Source organism: Enhydra lutris, unplaced genomic scaffold (assembly GCF_002288905.1).
Source record: "Enhydra lutris kenyoni isolate GAN:26980312 unplaced genomic scaffold, ASM228890v2 scaffoldscaffold10, whole genome shotgun sequence".
Taxonomy (NCBI): Eukaryota; Metazoa; Chordata; class Mammalia; order Carnivora; family Mustelidae; genus Enhydra; species Enhydra lutris.
In genome coordinates this window covers 43131726-43145190 of record NW_019154094.1, presented here as the reverse complement: position 1 = coordinate 43145190, position 13465 = coordinate 43131726, and the positions used below count along the sequence as shown (strand labels likewise).

Genomic DNA, 13465 nt, shown 5'->3' with positions numbered 1-13465 from the left:
TAATGCTTATTCTACCAAGTACAAAAATACAGAAAATAAAACATACATCATCTAATCCTAAATGTCCTTGCAAGTTACTGGGAAAAGTATTAATGAAAACGTTTGCTTTACATTAAAAACTTTCAGGCTCATCTCAACACTGACAAGGAGAGAACGGAAATATTTCTTCCAATAAGAAAGCCATGAATTCGGGGTGCCTGGGTGGCTCAGTGGGTTAAAGGCTCTGCCTTCAGCTCAGGTCATGATCTCAGGGTCCTGAGATCAAGCCCCACATCGGGCTCTCTGCTCAGCAGGGAGCCTACTTTCCCCCTTTCTCTGCCTGCTGCTCTGCCTGCTTGTGATCTCTCCCTCTCTCTGTCAAATAAATAAACAAAAATCTTAAAAAGAAAAAAAGAAAGCCATGAATTCACTTAACTGTTTAGATACTAACACTCACTGATATTAAGACGAACAATTACTGCAATAGATTAACTAAAAGTGTAACACTACATACAACACATTTGTCATAACCTATTCATTATTTTACATATAGTACAACAATGTTAATGTATAAGGCACAGATTTAGAGCATCTATTCCTAATAGGTCAAGAGAAACGCGACTGTAATAGTTTCTGTGGCATTGAAAATTACACTGGAAGACAAATTTCCTCCTGTTCCTTCAAACGATAAACTTATTTAAAAATCACTCCAAACCTTGCATGGTAAAATGGAGGGCCTTTTCGATACAACACTGCAAAGAAAAAGAAAGAAAATGTATAACCACTTGAAATCAAAATCTTATTACTGGCATTTTCTCTTCTCTAAAGAGATATAAATACCCAATTATCTGTATATGGGTAATCTGCAATATGCCCCGTGATCTATTTTTAAAACCCAAACTGTTTTCTTCCCCTGGAACAAAAAGCAATTAGTAAAGCAAATCTGTGGCCAGGATCCTAACAATTTTATCTCACCCTCCCTCACAAATGAAATCCAAATTCAAATGCAAGTGATTTTGGTCTTGCCTCTTGTCTTATACTCTTCCAGAGTGAGAATGTGAAATTATGTTAAACATGCGAAGTACATATAATGTTGACCAATATTTTGTTATTAATTTCAAATCAAAGTAATTCAAAGTGTCTGAGCTACTCCAGCCAGGTACAAGCTGGCTGGAGTTTTGGTGCTAGAGATGAGTAAGAATCATCACTACTTTTTAAGAAATTCAGTCAGGTGGGGAAAACAGTCACGTAATCATACAGGTAATTTGGAGATGAGTCTGCCCTACTAAGTCAATCTGTGGAGGTCAACAGCCAGTGCCCACAAGAGCCCGGGGCAAGGACTCTGACCCGGAGAATCTTGAACTGCATAGGGAACCCTTCAGAGGCACAAAGTCTGTGGCAAGTCTGTTTATCAAACTCATTTCCTCTCTTTCTAGGCACATGGCTAGATCATTTCTCTTAGTCTCCCAGGCAGCCAGGCTGGCCCATAAGACCCTGCCAGGTACCAAGCCTGTACTTATTTCTTTTTGAAGATGACCTTCAAAGCCATGTGGTGAAGACCACAGAGCCGTAAGGAAGAAGGCGAGACTCCTGAAGCACCTTTGGGAGTTGATCTGCACCCCCACTCAGAGACACCAGTTTTCGGATTGCACATGCAAAATTAACTTCTGTTGTTAAGCCTCTGAGATCTGGGGTTTATATGTAACTACAGGTATAAAATTTATCTTTACTAATACACAATTATATCTATAAGCTTGTGACTATCCCCAGTGCAAAATCAATGCAGGAAAGCTTTTTATCCTTTGAGAAATGGAGAAAATTTTCTTTTTTGGCCATGCCAGTACTGTAGCTAATCACATTTCCCTTAGGCTCAGCAAGCTCAGAGCCAACTTGACAGCATGAGTAGTAACCCGTAGGCCCATGGACATTACAGCAACCCTTCACCTAGACTACATTTACTAGGGTCATGTTTCCTTCTTACTATGATATTTCCTATTTAAATTATAGTTAAAGGATTTGGCAAGTCAGCTCAAACTCACTGCGTGTAAGGGGACAAATTTAAGTAAATACCCTAACATACAATCCTCAGCTTTCTGAGATGTGGTGTAGGGAAGGAAACCATGTACTGGAATGAATTTGAATTCAGGAGTTTTGCTGCCTGCCGGGTTTCTGCCACTCACGGTTGTATGACTTCAAGCAAGTTACTAACATCTCTGAGCCTCAGTTTCCAAAATTGCAACATGAAGAACAAGGGGCAACTGAGATCTTTTCCAGCACTCAGATACCGTTACTTACGATCAGGCACACATCTCTAACGTGCTTCTGGGACACTAGAACATTACATAGCTGGAAAGCAGCCTCCACCCCTAAGTCAGGTCATTTCAGATGACTGATAAGGTTGGTGGTATAGCTTACAAGTTACAAGCATGAACAGTGGCATCAGACAGACCCAGGTTCAAGTCTTTTTAGTGTCAAGACCAAATGACAACACCTTGTGTTTCAATCTCCTTCTTATAAAATCTGGGGGTAGTAATTGAAGATAGAGGTGTTGGCACAGTGGCTGGCATAAAGTGAGGGTTCAAAATGCTACCTGGGATAATATTCATAATGATGACAGTGTCTTCAGAGTGAACAATAAAATCGTTTTACAAAAATGCCTCTCAAGCAGAAAGATGAAAACTTTCGAAGTCTAAGAAATCCTGGGCATTCAAAAACGAAGTCTGAGAGAATGGGGAAAAGAGAAAGCTCCTCCTTATAAATGTAAGCCAGACATGGCATGTGGAAGGAATGACAGAATTAGAAAATGATCAGGGCAAAAACCAACTTGGGCAACCATTATAATTATTGGGGATGCAGATATGCACAGTCTCATCCTACACATTCCTTGTTAATTACAAAAGGAAATATGCAATTTTACAATGGACATCTGATAATGGTCACTTTATCCAACTAATCAAACTTAGTATCATCAACAGTGGGACAGCCTGACATTAAGTACCTCCTGACAGGGTACAATACCCATAGCACCGACGCAAGCCAAAGAATGTGAGCCGGAGTCTAATCGTGAGGAAACAAACATATCTAAAATGTAGAGGGATATCCTCTAGGACTCTTCAAAAATAAAAAGTCATGAAAACCAAACAAGGTAGAGAAACTGTTAGAGATTTAAAAAAAGCTAAAGAGGCTGTGGTGGGGTGAATGGTGGCCCCCAAAAGATACATTCATGTCCTAATCCTTGGAATCTGGGAGATGGCCTTCTTTGGAAAAGGCTCTTTGCAGAGATTGGAGTGATGCCACCATAATCCGAGGGACGCCCAGTGCCACTAGCCGCTGATGACGCAAGGGATCAATGTCCCCTACTGCCCAGCAGACTTCCAGCCTCCAGAGCTGTGAGGAAATGAATTTCTTTTGTTTTAAGCACCCCCAGACTTTGGTAATCTCTTATGGCAACCCTAGAAAAATAAAAGAGAAACCTAACACCAGATGTGATACATGAACTATGAGTAGAGCCTGCATTAAAACAACAACAAAATCCCCATAGCTGCAAAAGACATTTTGGGGACAACAGAGAGAAATTTAAGTTTTCTGGTATTTTGATGATACTCTAAGTTCTGATTTCTCTCAGGTATTGCACGGTATTATAGTTATGTAGGAGAATGTCCCTATTCTCATGGGTTGCATGTAGAAATACTATGGGTTGTGTGAGCAGATGTGGAAAATGTTAATAAAAATATTTAAAATGTAGGGCGCCTGGGTGACTCAGTGGGTTAAGCCTCTGCCTTCGCCTCAGGTCATGATCTCAGTGTCCTGGGATGGAGCCCCACATCAGGTGCTCTGTTCAGTAGGGAGCCTGCTTCCTCCTCTCTCTCTGCTTGCCGCTCTGCGTACCTATGATCTCTCTGTCAAATAAATAAAATTAAAAAAAAATATTTACAATGTTTAACTGGAAAAATAAGCCAAGAGAGTGGTTTAGGAAAGAACCAAGACATGGGAAGAAGACACAGCTCTTTGTTTGTGGTGAGTACAGAGGAGCTGCTCTGATGCCTCTTCCTGGACGCAGAACCAATTATCAGCCTCTGAGATGGGTGTCATGACTAGGGAGGGCTCTTCTGGTCTCTGGGAACCTGGTACTCTGCTGGCTTCTAATGTCTCCCATCATTCCACTTGTCTTGCAACTTCTAATTCATAGGCAGCTATGAAATTACATGACCCAACTCAGTCAAGGTGGGAGGGAGGCTTAGGAGTAACTAGATCTTAAGTCAGTCACATCAACCAGTAGCTGCATGTGTCAGAGAAAAATATACACCTGGAGCTGGTTTTCAGCTTTCTGGCCGGCAGCAGCAGTCTGGTGTGGTGGAAGCACATGGAGCTTGGACCCAGACGGAGCGAACCTCCACACTTACTTGCTGGGGGACCCCTGGCAACTTCCTTGACCCTTCTAAACTATAATTTCCCCAGTGTCATATAAAAGGAAGTGAATGCCATATGCCTCACAGGAGTATTAAGATTAAATAAGATGAGGGAAGAAAAGCACCAAGGCAAGGTGCTGGGTCACCATGAGAGCCAGCAACTGTGGGAACCTTTGGGAGGGGAATATAAGGAAAGGCTCCCACTTGGTTTCTAATCTGGTTTTCACCAGTGGGTGATCAAGGTCAAGTAGCTCTGCAGTTGCACTCAATTTGAGATCCATATCATTTGTTCCGAGTACTGCTTCTGGAATGAAAAGGGATTGACAAGATTTATTCAAGGGAAGAGTTTCCTGATAAGATGTGAATTTCATAATGGCCCTTTGTCATGGGTCATTACCTCTATAAGCAGAAACAATAGTTATGAGGGGATGTCCTGAGCTTAACCTGTGTTGACAGCTCTAGGGTATGTGTGATTTGGTCACTGGCCCTTAAAATTAAAATAATATTATTGTTAAAAAACATCAGGCACTAAGCGCCTGTGCCTAGAGCAGAGGAAAAGCTTAGGAAGCTGTTTCTCTTTTCTTTTCTTTTTTTAAAAAGATTTTATTTTTAAGTAATATCTACACCCAATGTGGGGTTTCAACTTACAACCCCGAGATCAAGAGTTGCACGTTCTACCAGCTGAGCCAGCCAGGCGCCCCAAGAAGCTGTTCCTCTTATCCCAGGCTAGCACTGCTTGTGAACCCCTGCTAAAGCAGGAAATGTGAAGACACCCCTCATGTTGCTGCTGTTCCAGAAACCTGGTCTCACATTAATTATACAAGCAGCTCAAAGTACATGATATGACCCAGCTGTGGCAAAGGCCTCCAGGGAGTCGGGAAATAACAGTTGTTTCATTTCTTTAAAAAAAAAAAAAAAAAATCTGTCCTTTCAACCATCCCTATTAGGCGATTTGTTTTAAAAATGACTCTTCAGGGGCGCCTCAGTGGCTCAGTCTTTAAGCCTCTGCCTTTGGCTCAGGTCAAGATCCCAGGATCCTGGGATTGAGCCCTCCATCAGGTTCCCTGCTCAGTGGGAAGCCAGCTTCTCCCTCTCCCATTCCCCCCACCCCCAGTCTCTTGCTGTCTCTCTCTCTCTGTCAAATAAATAAATAAAATCTTAAAAAAAAAATTTAATTTAAATTTTTAAAATTTAATTAAAAAAATAAAAAAAAACTCTTCACAAATATGGCTTAGTATTGAAAATACATCAGTCATCATACATGAGTGTACCTCAGGTATGCTTAGAAGGCAGTCAACAAAGGCCCCTTTCCCCTGCAATTTTTTATTTTTTGTAAAGATGGTGTTATCCATGTTATATGATGAGCAAATGGACACTCAGAGAGATGAAGTAACTTGCCTGAAGCCACACAGTAAAGAAGAAAAGCTGGCTGTGAGGCCAAAGAGCTCTTTTGACTAGCCCCATGCCATCTCTGAAAGTATCCGGGCAGCCTTGTTGACTGGAAAATTCTAACTCAAGTTTCACTCATACAATGAGAAAGCTGAGGAAGACCTGCCAGGCGTTTGCACCAAACGGCTATTCTTACAGGAGAATGAAAAGGAGAACAGGGTGGGAAGCCAATGAAGGAAAATAAAACAGGCACATAACTTATTTAAGCATCGTGAACTGTGGCCAACACAATTATGTGGAAACCCAGCAAGCTAATCTCAAGCTAATCCTGGTCATTTGTGTGCTAACCCTAAGTCAGTGTATCTGTACCTGAAATCCAGGCATGGAAGAAACAAAAGAAGCCATTTATCTTAGAGGATTAGGAAATCCTTAACCTTTATTTTGGACTGCTGACACCCTCCTTCCCCACTAAAGAATTTAATGAAAGAGGTGGACTCTTGATCAGAAAAACACACCAATCTACAAACACAGTATTTTATGCTGGGGTCTCCTGAAGACTATCCTATGATTTCAGGTTAAGCACAATCTTAGAGCATTTAAAATTTAAAAGATGGAATTGGCTTTGTGTGTTAAAAAAAAAAAAAGGCAAAAAAGGCTCAGAACACATGAAACAAGTATATGACACAGCTCACAAGACCTCAGGGCCATGACTTCTCAGAAGATTTCTCAAAGAGCTTGACATTTTTATTTGAGCCTCATAATTCTGAAAACATCCAGGAAGCACCCTCACTTAGCAGATGTAGAAAATGAGTTTGAGGGACTTAGCAGTGAAACAAGTGCTGGAAGGGGCCCCAGGACCTACGTCCACTCACCTGGGCCTGCGGCTTTGAGAGCTGCTTGCATTAATGACAACTCCAAATTTATATCTGAAGGCATTCCTGTGCTCTAGAATCATTTTCCAGGTATGCAGGCATTATCCCTGATTCCTCTTAAATGAAATTCTGACATCCAATCTGTCTGCAGGGCTAGTTGGGCTCAGTTTTCCTAATTAAGTCTCTCTGCTTCATTTTTGTCCCTGACCCACCCCACTGTCCATTAGTAACAGAGACGACAGAGGGTCCTGTTCATTTCAAGTCACTTCTTTGCTCAAAATCTCCCAAGACTTCCAATCACCAGAAAAACAACCAGGCCCTACATGCTCTGTGTCAGCCCAACTTAAAGATATCACCTCACGTCACTCTCCCCCTGGGATCTCCAAATTCTAAACACTGTCTTTACGCTGTTCCTGAGACTTGCCTGCCTCAGGGCTTTTGTGCTTGTTCTTTACCTTGTGCCTACTATGTTCTTCACTCTTCCCTGGGATCTCTAAGTTCTAGACGCCCTGTCTTTACCTTGTTCCTGAGATTGACCGAGCTCATTCCTGCCTGAGGGACTTTGCACTTGCTGTTCACTTTGTGCCTACCCTGTTCTTCCCCAGATTCTCAAGTGACCTGTTCCCTCACTGTGGTCACATTTTTGTTTGTGGTCACATCTTTTCAGAGTCTTTTCCTAACTAATTTCCTTCACTTTCTATCCCTTTACTCTGGTTTATTTTTCTTAGAATGTAATAGCCCCTGAAATTACATTATACATTTACTTATTGGCTTATTTGTCTCCCCAGCCAGAATGCAAGCAGCTCCATCAAGGCAGCTTTGTGTTAGTCTCATTCACCTCTGCATTCCTGGCCCCTAAGAACACCTGGCCCATAGAAGACTCTCAGTAATTATCTGTTGACTGAAGTGCTCATCTGGTCCAGAATCCTTCCTTCAAGATAAGAGGAGGCAGTTTCTAAGAGCCTGGGCTTCAGAATTCAAAGCCAAGCTCTGTTAAGTTGCTGACCCTGGAAACTATTAGGGGCAAATGACCCATTCTCTCACAACCATAATCAGAAAAAAAAATTAAATAATAAGAGTATCAGTTGCATAAGATTGCTTTAGGGATTAAATGAGATAATGAATTTTAAAATGCTTGACACATAGTAAGTGGTCAACAAAGCATCGGTGCGATTATTAGGATTGTATGATCATTCTCACTTGCCAGATGAGACAACTGAGGCCTAGAGGATAAGGGACTGCCCTGTATCACACAATCACATGGCTAATGAGAGGAGGGGAATGGGGGATATTCTCAGATTACAGAGCAAGTGAGAAGAAAACCTGAATACTTGGGCTACAGGCTTCTATCTCCAGGCTTTCCTCTTAGACTTCCTTTTCATTCCTTCTGGACAAACCCTCCACCCCAACCCAAATATTTTTATCTAAGCCAAAATGAAGGTATCATTTTAGGAAAAAACCAGCAACAGCACTTATTACCAATTCAGCTTTCACCCTGAGAACCAGCATTCTACCGATTCAGGAAGTACTTACATAAATCTGTCCCATACTTAAGTCCCACTTTGGGAACCCAGCCCTTGCTTCGGAAGTAATGGTATGCCATGTATGTAGTCCTGAATGTGGGCTGAACTGCAGTGAAAGCTTTCCAGAGCTTCAGGATTGTTAAAGGCTCCTAATGTTGGTGAAAGAAAAAAAAGGGCATTATTATGTATGTATTTGCTCGTCATCAAGCCAGTGAACTGACATCTGTACCGGCAGTAAACACACACAGCACCCATGACCAAGGGACTTAACGGAGAATCTAGGCCTGTGCTGCCCAGTGTGGCAGCACCAGACACAGGCCAGAAGGGAGATGGGCCTCAGGTGGAAAATACACACCGAATTTCAAAGACTTGGTAGGAACACAAGAATGATACTTGAGTTCAAGAAACTCTGTAAATAATAAGACTTTTTTTCTTTTAACCCCTTCAATGCGGCTACCAGAAAATTTAAAATGAAGCATGTAGTTCCTGTCTGAGGTTTATATTCACTTCCATCAGAGAGCACTGCTCTGGGAGGGGTCGCCATGCAACAGCAACGTCTGAGATGAGGCGGAAGCAGCCAAGTGGAAGGGGGCGGTGGGGGGGGACCAGGGGCAACAGGGGGGACTGGGGGTGGCTGGGATGGGGGGATCCTGGGGCAGCGGGGGGACTGGGGGTGGCAGTGGGTGCTGCATAAGAACACTCCAGGGAGAGGAGTGAGCAAGTGTCAGGTGCTTGAGGGCGACAAGTCCACCAAAGCTGGAGGGCAGGATGTCCCAAACATTTCACTGACCCAAGTTGAGTAGCTACTGTATTTCAGGCCACATTCAGGAAACCAAAACATAATTTTGTAAAAGCTTAAAAAAAAGATGCCCCATTTAGTCTTTGGAACTAGAGAATTTATCTCATGGCACAAATGAATAATGCGACTGCTTTAAAGAGAATTCTGTTCCTAACAGAGGATATGAAGAGATGGAGAATGGCTTGGTTCCGGGAACATTTAATTCTCCGGATGGTTTAAGGCTCAGTCAATGAAACCTGCTCAGTTTGTCTCAGCCTGAGATTTTAAATCCATAAATATGAAATACAGTATTTTTCTTCCTTTCTTTTGCTCCTTCTTCTTCTTTTAATTGTTCCTAAGGTAGAAACTCCATACATGTGTGGCTTTTAAATTCCAAAGCAAGGAAACACTCAGCACTCCCGTAATAAGCAACAGTCTCATAAGGAAGGCTGAACTGCCAGTATGGAGAGCCCATCATGTTACAGAGGCTGAAGATTCTAGGTAGCAGTGGAAGATTCTCAAGAATTTCAACTAAGGCCCAGGAGAGGAGGTAAGGTGGGTTAAGAATGGCCACCATCTGGGGGGCACCTGGGTGGCTCAGTGGGTTAAAGCCTCTGCCTTCGGCTCAGGTCATGATCCCAGGGTCCTGGGACTGAGCCCCGCATCGGGCTCTCTGCTCGGCAGGGAGCCTGCTTCCTCCTCTCTCTCTGCCTACTTGTGATCTCTGTCAAATAAATAAATAAAATCTTTAAAAAAAAAAAAAAAAAAAAAAGAATGGCCACCATCTGGGAAAATGAGTCACCCATCAAACATCAAACATCACCCATTTCAAACTACTGGAATACTCTTGAAAATAATTTATATAATTGGAATTTGATGAATGATAAAATTATGCACTCCCAAGAACAAAACAAAATATGCTTTCCCCATTCTATTTATTGCTTTGCTAACCCTTCTCTTTTTAATTCATTGGAATTATTTGGAATAGATATTATATTCACATGGTCCAAATTCACAAAGCATAAAAATGTACAGTGAAGTCTCCGTTTCTACCTGTGTGCCCAGACCCCCAAGGTCTCTACAAGAAGGTAAGCAATGGTATCAGCTTCTCGTGGAACTTTCTTCTGAGGGCAGCAGGCTACAGTACACAATCACAGGTTTGGAGATACCTTCACATAGCTTCAAGTATTAATTCTAACCAGACTAGCTGTGTGACCCTGGCTGAGTTACTTACTTCCTCTGAGCCTCAGTTACCTTATCTGTAGAATTCTTACGAGCCAGAGGCAAGGATCAGAAGTACTGCCTGTAAGGTACCCAACACATAGCTTTTACCAAAGGAGGCACTGAACACTGGCAATTGTAATTTTTAGTACTGTTCTGATCCAATTTCCTGATCATTATCTAAGATATTGTTCTTCTCCTAGCATCTGGGAATGAAATTCAATCTGAAAGAGTCAAACCTGGCTTCTGTCTTAATAATCACAATTCAGGGGGTGCCTGGGTGGCTGAGTCAGTTAAGCATCTCACTCTTGACTTTGGCTCAGGTCATGATCTCAGGGTGGTGAGATCAAGCCCCACACTAGGCTCCACACTTGGCATGAAGTCTGCTTGGGATTCTCTCTCCCCTCCCCCTGCTCAAACTTGTAGTCTCTAAAATAAATAAATAAAATCTTACCCTCACCCTAAAAAATCACAATTCAGAGCCCAAAGCCTAAACCTAGAGAAAAAATTTAACTCCAATTTCATTCAGTGAAGGTAGGTAAGTTTGTATTACAGCAATGAAAATTACTACAGCCTGCTTTTAACACCAGGAAAAATTTAAGCGGATTTTATTTAAATATAACATTTTACCTTCTCATAGTAAATACTCAGACATCCCAGAGCATAGACCAGGAAAAAGGCCTAAAAACAGAGCAAGCAGAAAATGTCCATTAGAAACTATCCCACATTCTTGAGAAATTATTTTACAGATTGATTTTTCTTTACCTCAAGTATAAATTAATGTCCTTAAATCACCTTCAAAAAATGATCACATATTTTAAACATATATGGTTCATGCAAATTTTAAGGATTAAAAAAGTCTAAGAAGATATGAAAGTCACAAACTGATTAAAAATCAGTAAAAAACAAAGCATTTGTGTATTTTCCATGTATTTTCCCCTTAAAAACCATATAGCTAAACTGAAAAATGATGTAAATAGCTGTAATAATAGAAACCTTTCCTCATTAGATTTTCCTCTGCAAAATGAAATAACCATATTAAACCAAGAAAAAAAATTTACAGGATGAAATACATAGAAATTTGTGAAAGTGGGCAGTTTAAATTTGGCTTGCATAACAAAACATGAGTTTTTCAGTCACCCTTGCTTGTAAAGTGATTTCCCATTAAGTAATCCCTAACTTTCCATGAAGTTCATTATATAGTAATGTTTTACTTGCATGGGGAGGCAGGAGGAAAAGCAAAGTCAGCTGTAGTTGAGTAAAATCACACTTAGATGGAAATTAAAATAGCCTTTTTTTTTTTTTAAAGATCTTATTTATTTGATGGAAAGAAAGTGAGCACAAGCAGGGGGAGAGGCAGAGGGACAAACAGGTTCCCCACTGAGCAGGGAGCAGGATTCAGGACTTGATCCTGGAACCCTGGGGACACAACCTGAGCTGAAGGCAGACACTTAACAGAATGAGCCACTCTGGAGCCCCAAAATAGCTTTTAAAAAAAAAATGTTTATTTTTTTAAATAATCTCTACACTCAACGTGGGGTTCGATCTCCCAACCCTGAGATCAAGAGTCATATACTTTACACCAACTGAGCCAGCCAGGTGCCCCAATTGCTTTCTGATGAAAGTAAGACATGCCAAACACTGATGCCAGCAAGCACTGTTCAGTATACTTGTAGATGGGGATAGGATCCATGTTTACACCTGAACAGACTTATACGAGAGTGGTGTGTCCTAGTGGCTAAATGGTGGTTATCAGTAAAACTGGAGTACTTTCTTTATAAATATGAGGACAGAAGATTATAACCAAACGAAAACCATTCTGCTGCCTCTACCTGGCACGGATGAGGGCCTTCTTACACAGTGTGGCGACAGAGATGCAGTCCCCCGCCCCAAGCCTACGCATTTCTGTTCAACAGCATGGTACCGATGACTGGTGCTCACCAAGCGTACTTCTTCACTGCCCCAGCACACACAGCAACAAACCACAAGAGGACTTAGGTGAGCACAGGCCAAGGAGGTGTAGGGGGTTTCAAGTAGCGATAAGGTTTACTAAGGAAATACTTCTGTGATCCCCAGGAATTGCCTGAGCCCACCCCATGTCCTTTTCTCCTATCTCATGGCATTTCTCTTTACAACAGTGGTTCTCAAAGTGAGGTCTGGGGATCCTGAAGTCCCCGAGACCCTTTCAGGAGGTCTTCAGGCCAAAACTGCTTCATGATAAGAACACATTATTTGCCTTGTTCCTGCTCATTCTCTCCAGAGGCTCTAAGACACGTGGTGTCACAACAGACTGAATAAAGAAGCAGATGTGGGCATCCAGCTGACTTCTATAAAGCCAGACCTTCAAGCAACTGGCAGAAGGGGAAAACTGCCATTCTTCTCACTGAATTTGTTCTGTTTTTATAAGAATGTAGTTATTTTTCATAAAATTTTATGTTAATGTATAAAGGATTTATCATCATTATCTTAAAATGAATTAAAGAACAAATTTTAAAATTGTGTTTTAATTTAGTTTGGCAAACAGTGACAGATATAACCCACATAAAGATGTTCCTGGGATCGTCAATAATTTTTAATAGAGTAAAGTGGCTTGAGAACTACCACTTTAGTTCCACTCTGATCTAAACCTAGAGCTTCTCTAAAGATGCAGGTGACCCCGCTTCTCTGGGTCCCAGCCGCCACTCCCTGCCTGGACTTCTCAAAGGCCTTTCTGCTCCATGCATTCTCCATAGTAGCTGGAGTCATCTTTTCCCCACATGAAGGTCACGTGGCTCCCACGTCTAAAACCCTCCAAATGGCTTTATGGCATGTTGCTTCCCACAGCCTCCAGTTCCTTGGAGATCTGACCACTACTCCTTCTGGTCATGTTGGCTCCATGTCTGCCCCTGAACACAGCAAGCTCATTCTTGCCTTTACCTTTGTAAGTGCTACTCCAGTATCTGGCACATTCTGCCCCAGACGCAAACGTCACTTCTTGGAGAGGTCTTCCCCTCCACCCTTGTTAAGCAACCCCCATCCTGATCATCTTCTTCAAAACACACTTATTTTTTTAAAAGATTTTATTTATTTATTTGACAGAGAGAGATCACAAGTAGGCAGAGAGGCAGGCAGAGAGAGGGGGGAAGCAGGCTCCTCACTGAGCAGAGGACCTGACGTGGGGCTCGATCCCAGAACCCTGAGATCATGACCTGAGCGGAAGGCAGAGGCTTAACCCACTGAGCCACCCCGGCAACCCAGAACACATTTGTCTGAAAAGATCTTTCTTATATGCGTCTCTCCAGCTCAAAAGTCAAC

The 13465-nt window shown here is 42.0% G+C and overlaps 1 protein-coding gene across 4 annotated transcripts in view; it reads right to left on the bottom strand.

The window, feature by feature from the left end:
• The window catches only part of LOC111144207 (tRNA splicing endonuclease subunit 2), a 42187-nt gene that overhangs the window by 4788 nt on the left and 23934 nt on the right, over nucleotides 1-13465 (bottom strand). For all 4 annotated transcript variants that reach the window (XR_002640370.1, XR_002640371.1, XR_002640372.1 and 1 more), the window contains exons 7-9: nucleotides 10802-10852; nucleotides 8183-8321; nucleotides 695-731 (exon numbers count right to left, since the gene is read on the bottom strand). Coding sequence is in view for 1 of the 4 variants with exons in the window: in XM_022498418.1 (XP_022354126.1) it covers nucleotides 695-731; nucleotides 8183-8321; nucleotides 10802-10852 (227 nt within the window). In the remaining 3 variants the exon portion in view is untranslated. The remainder of the gene's footprint in view (nucleotides 1-694; nucleotides 732-8182; nucleotides 8322-10801; nucleotides 10853-13465) is intronic.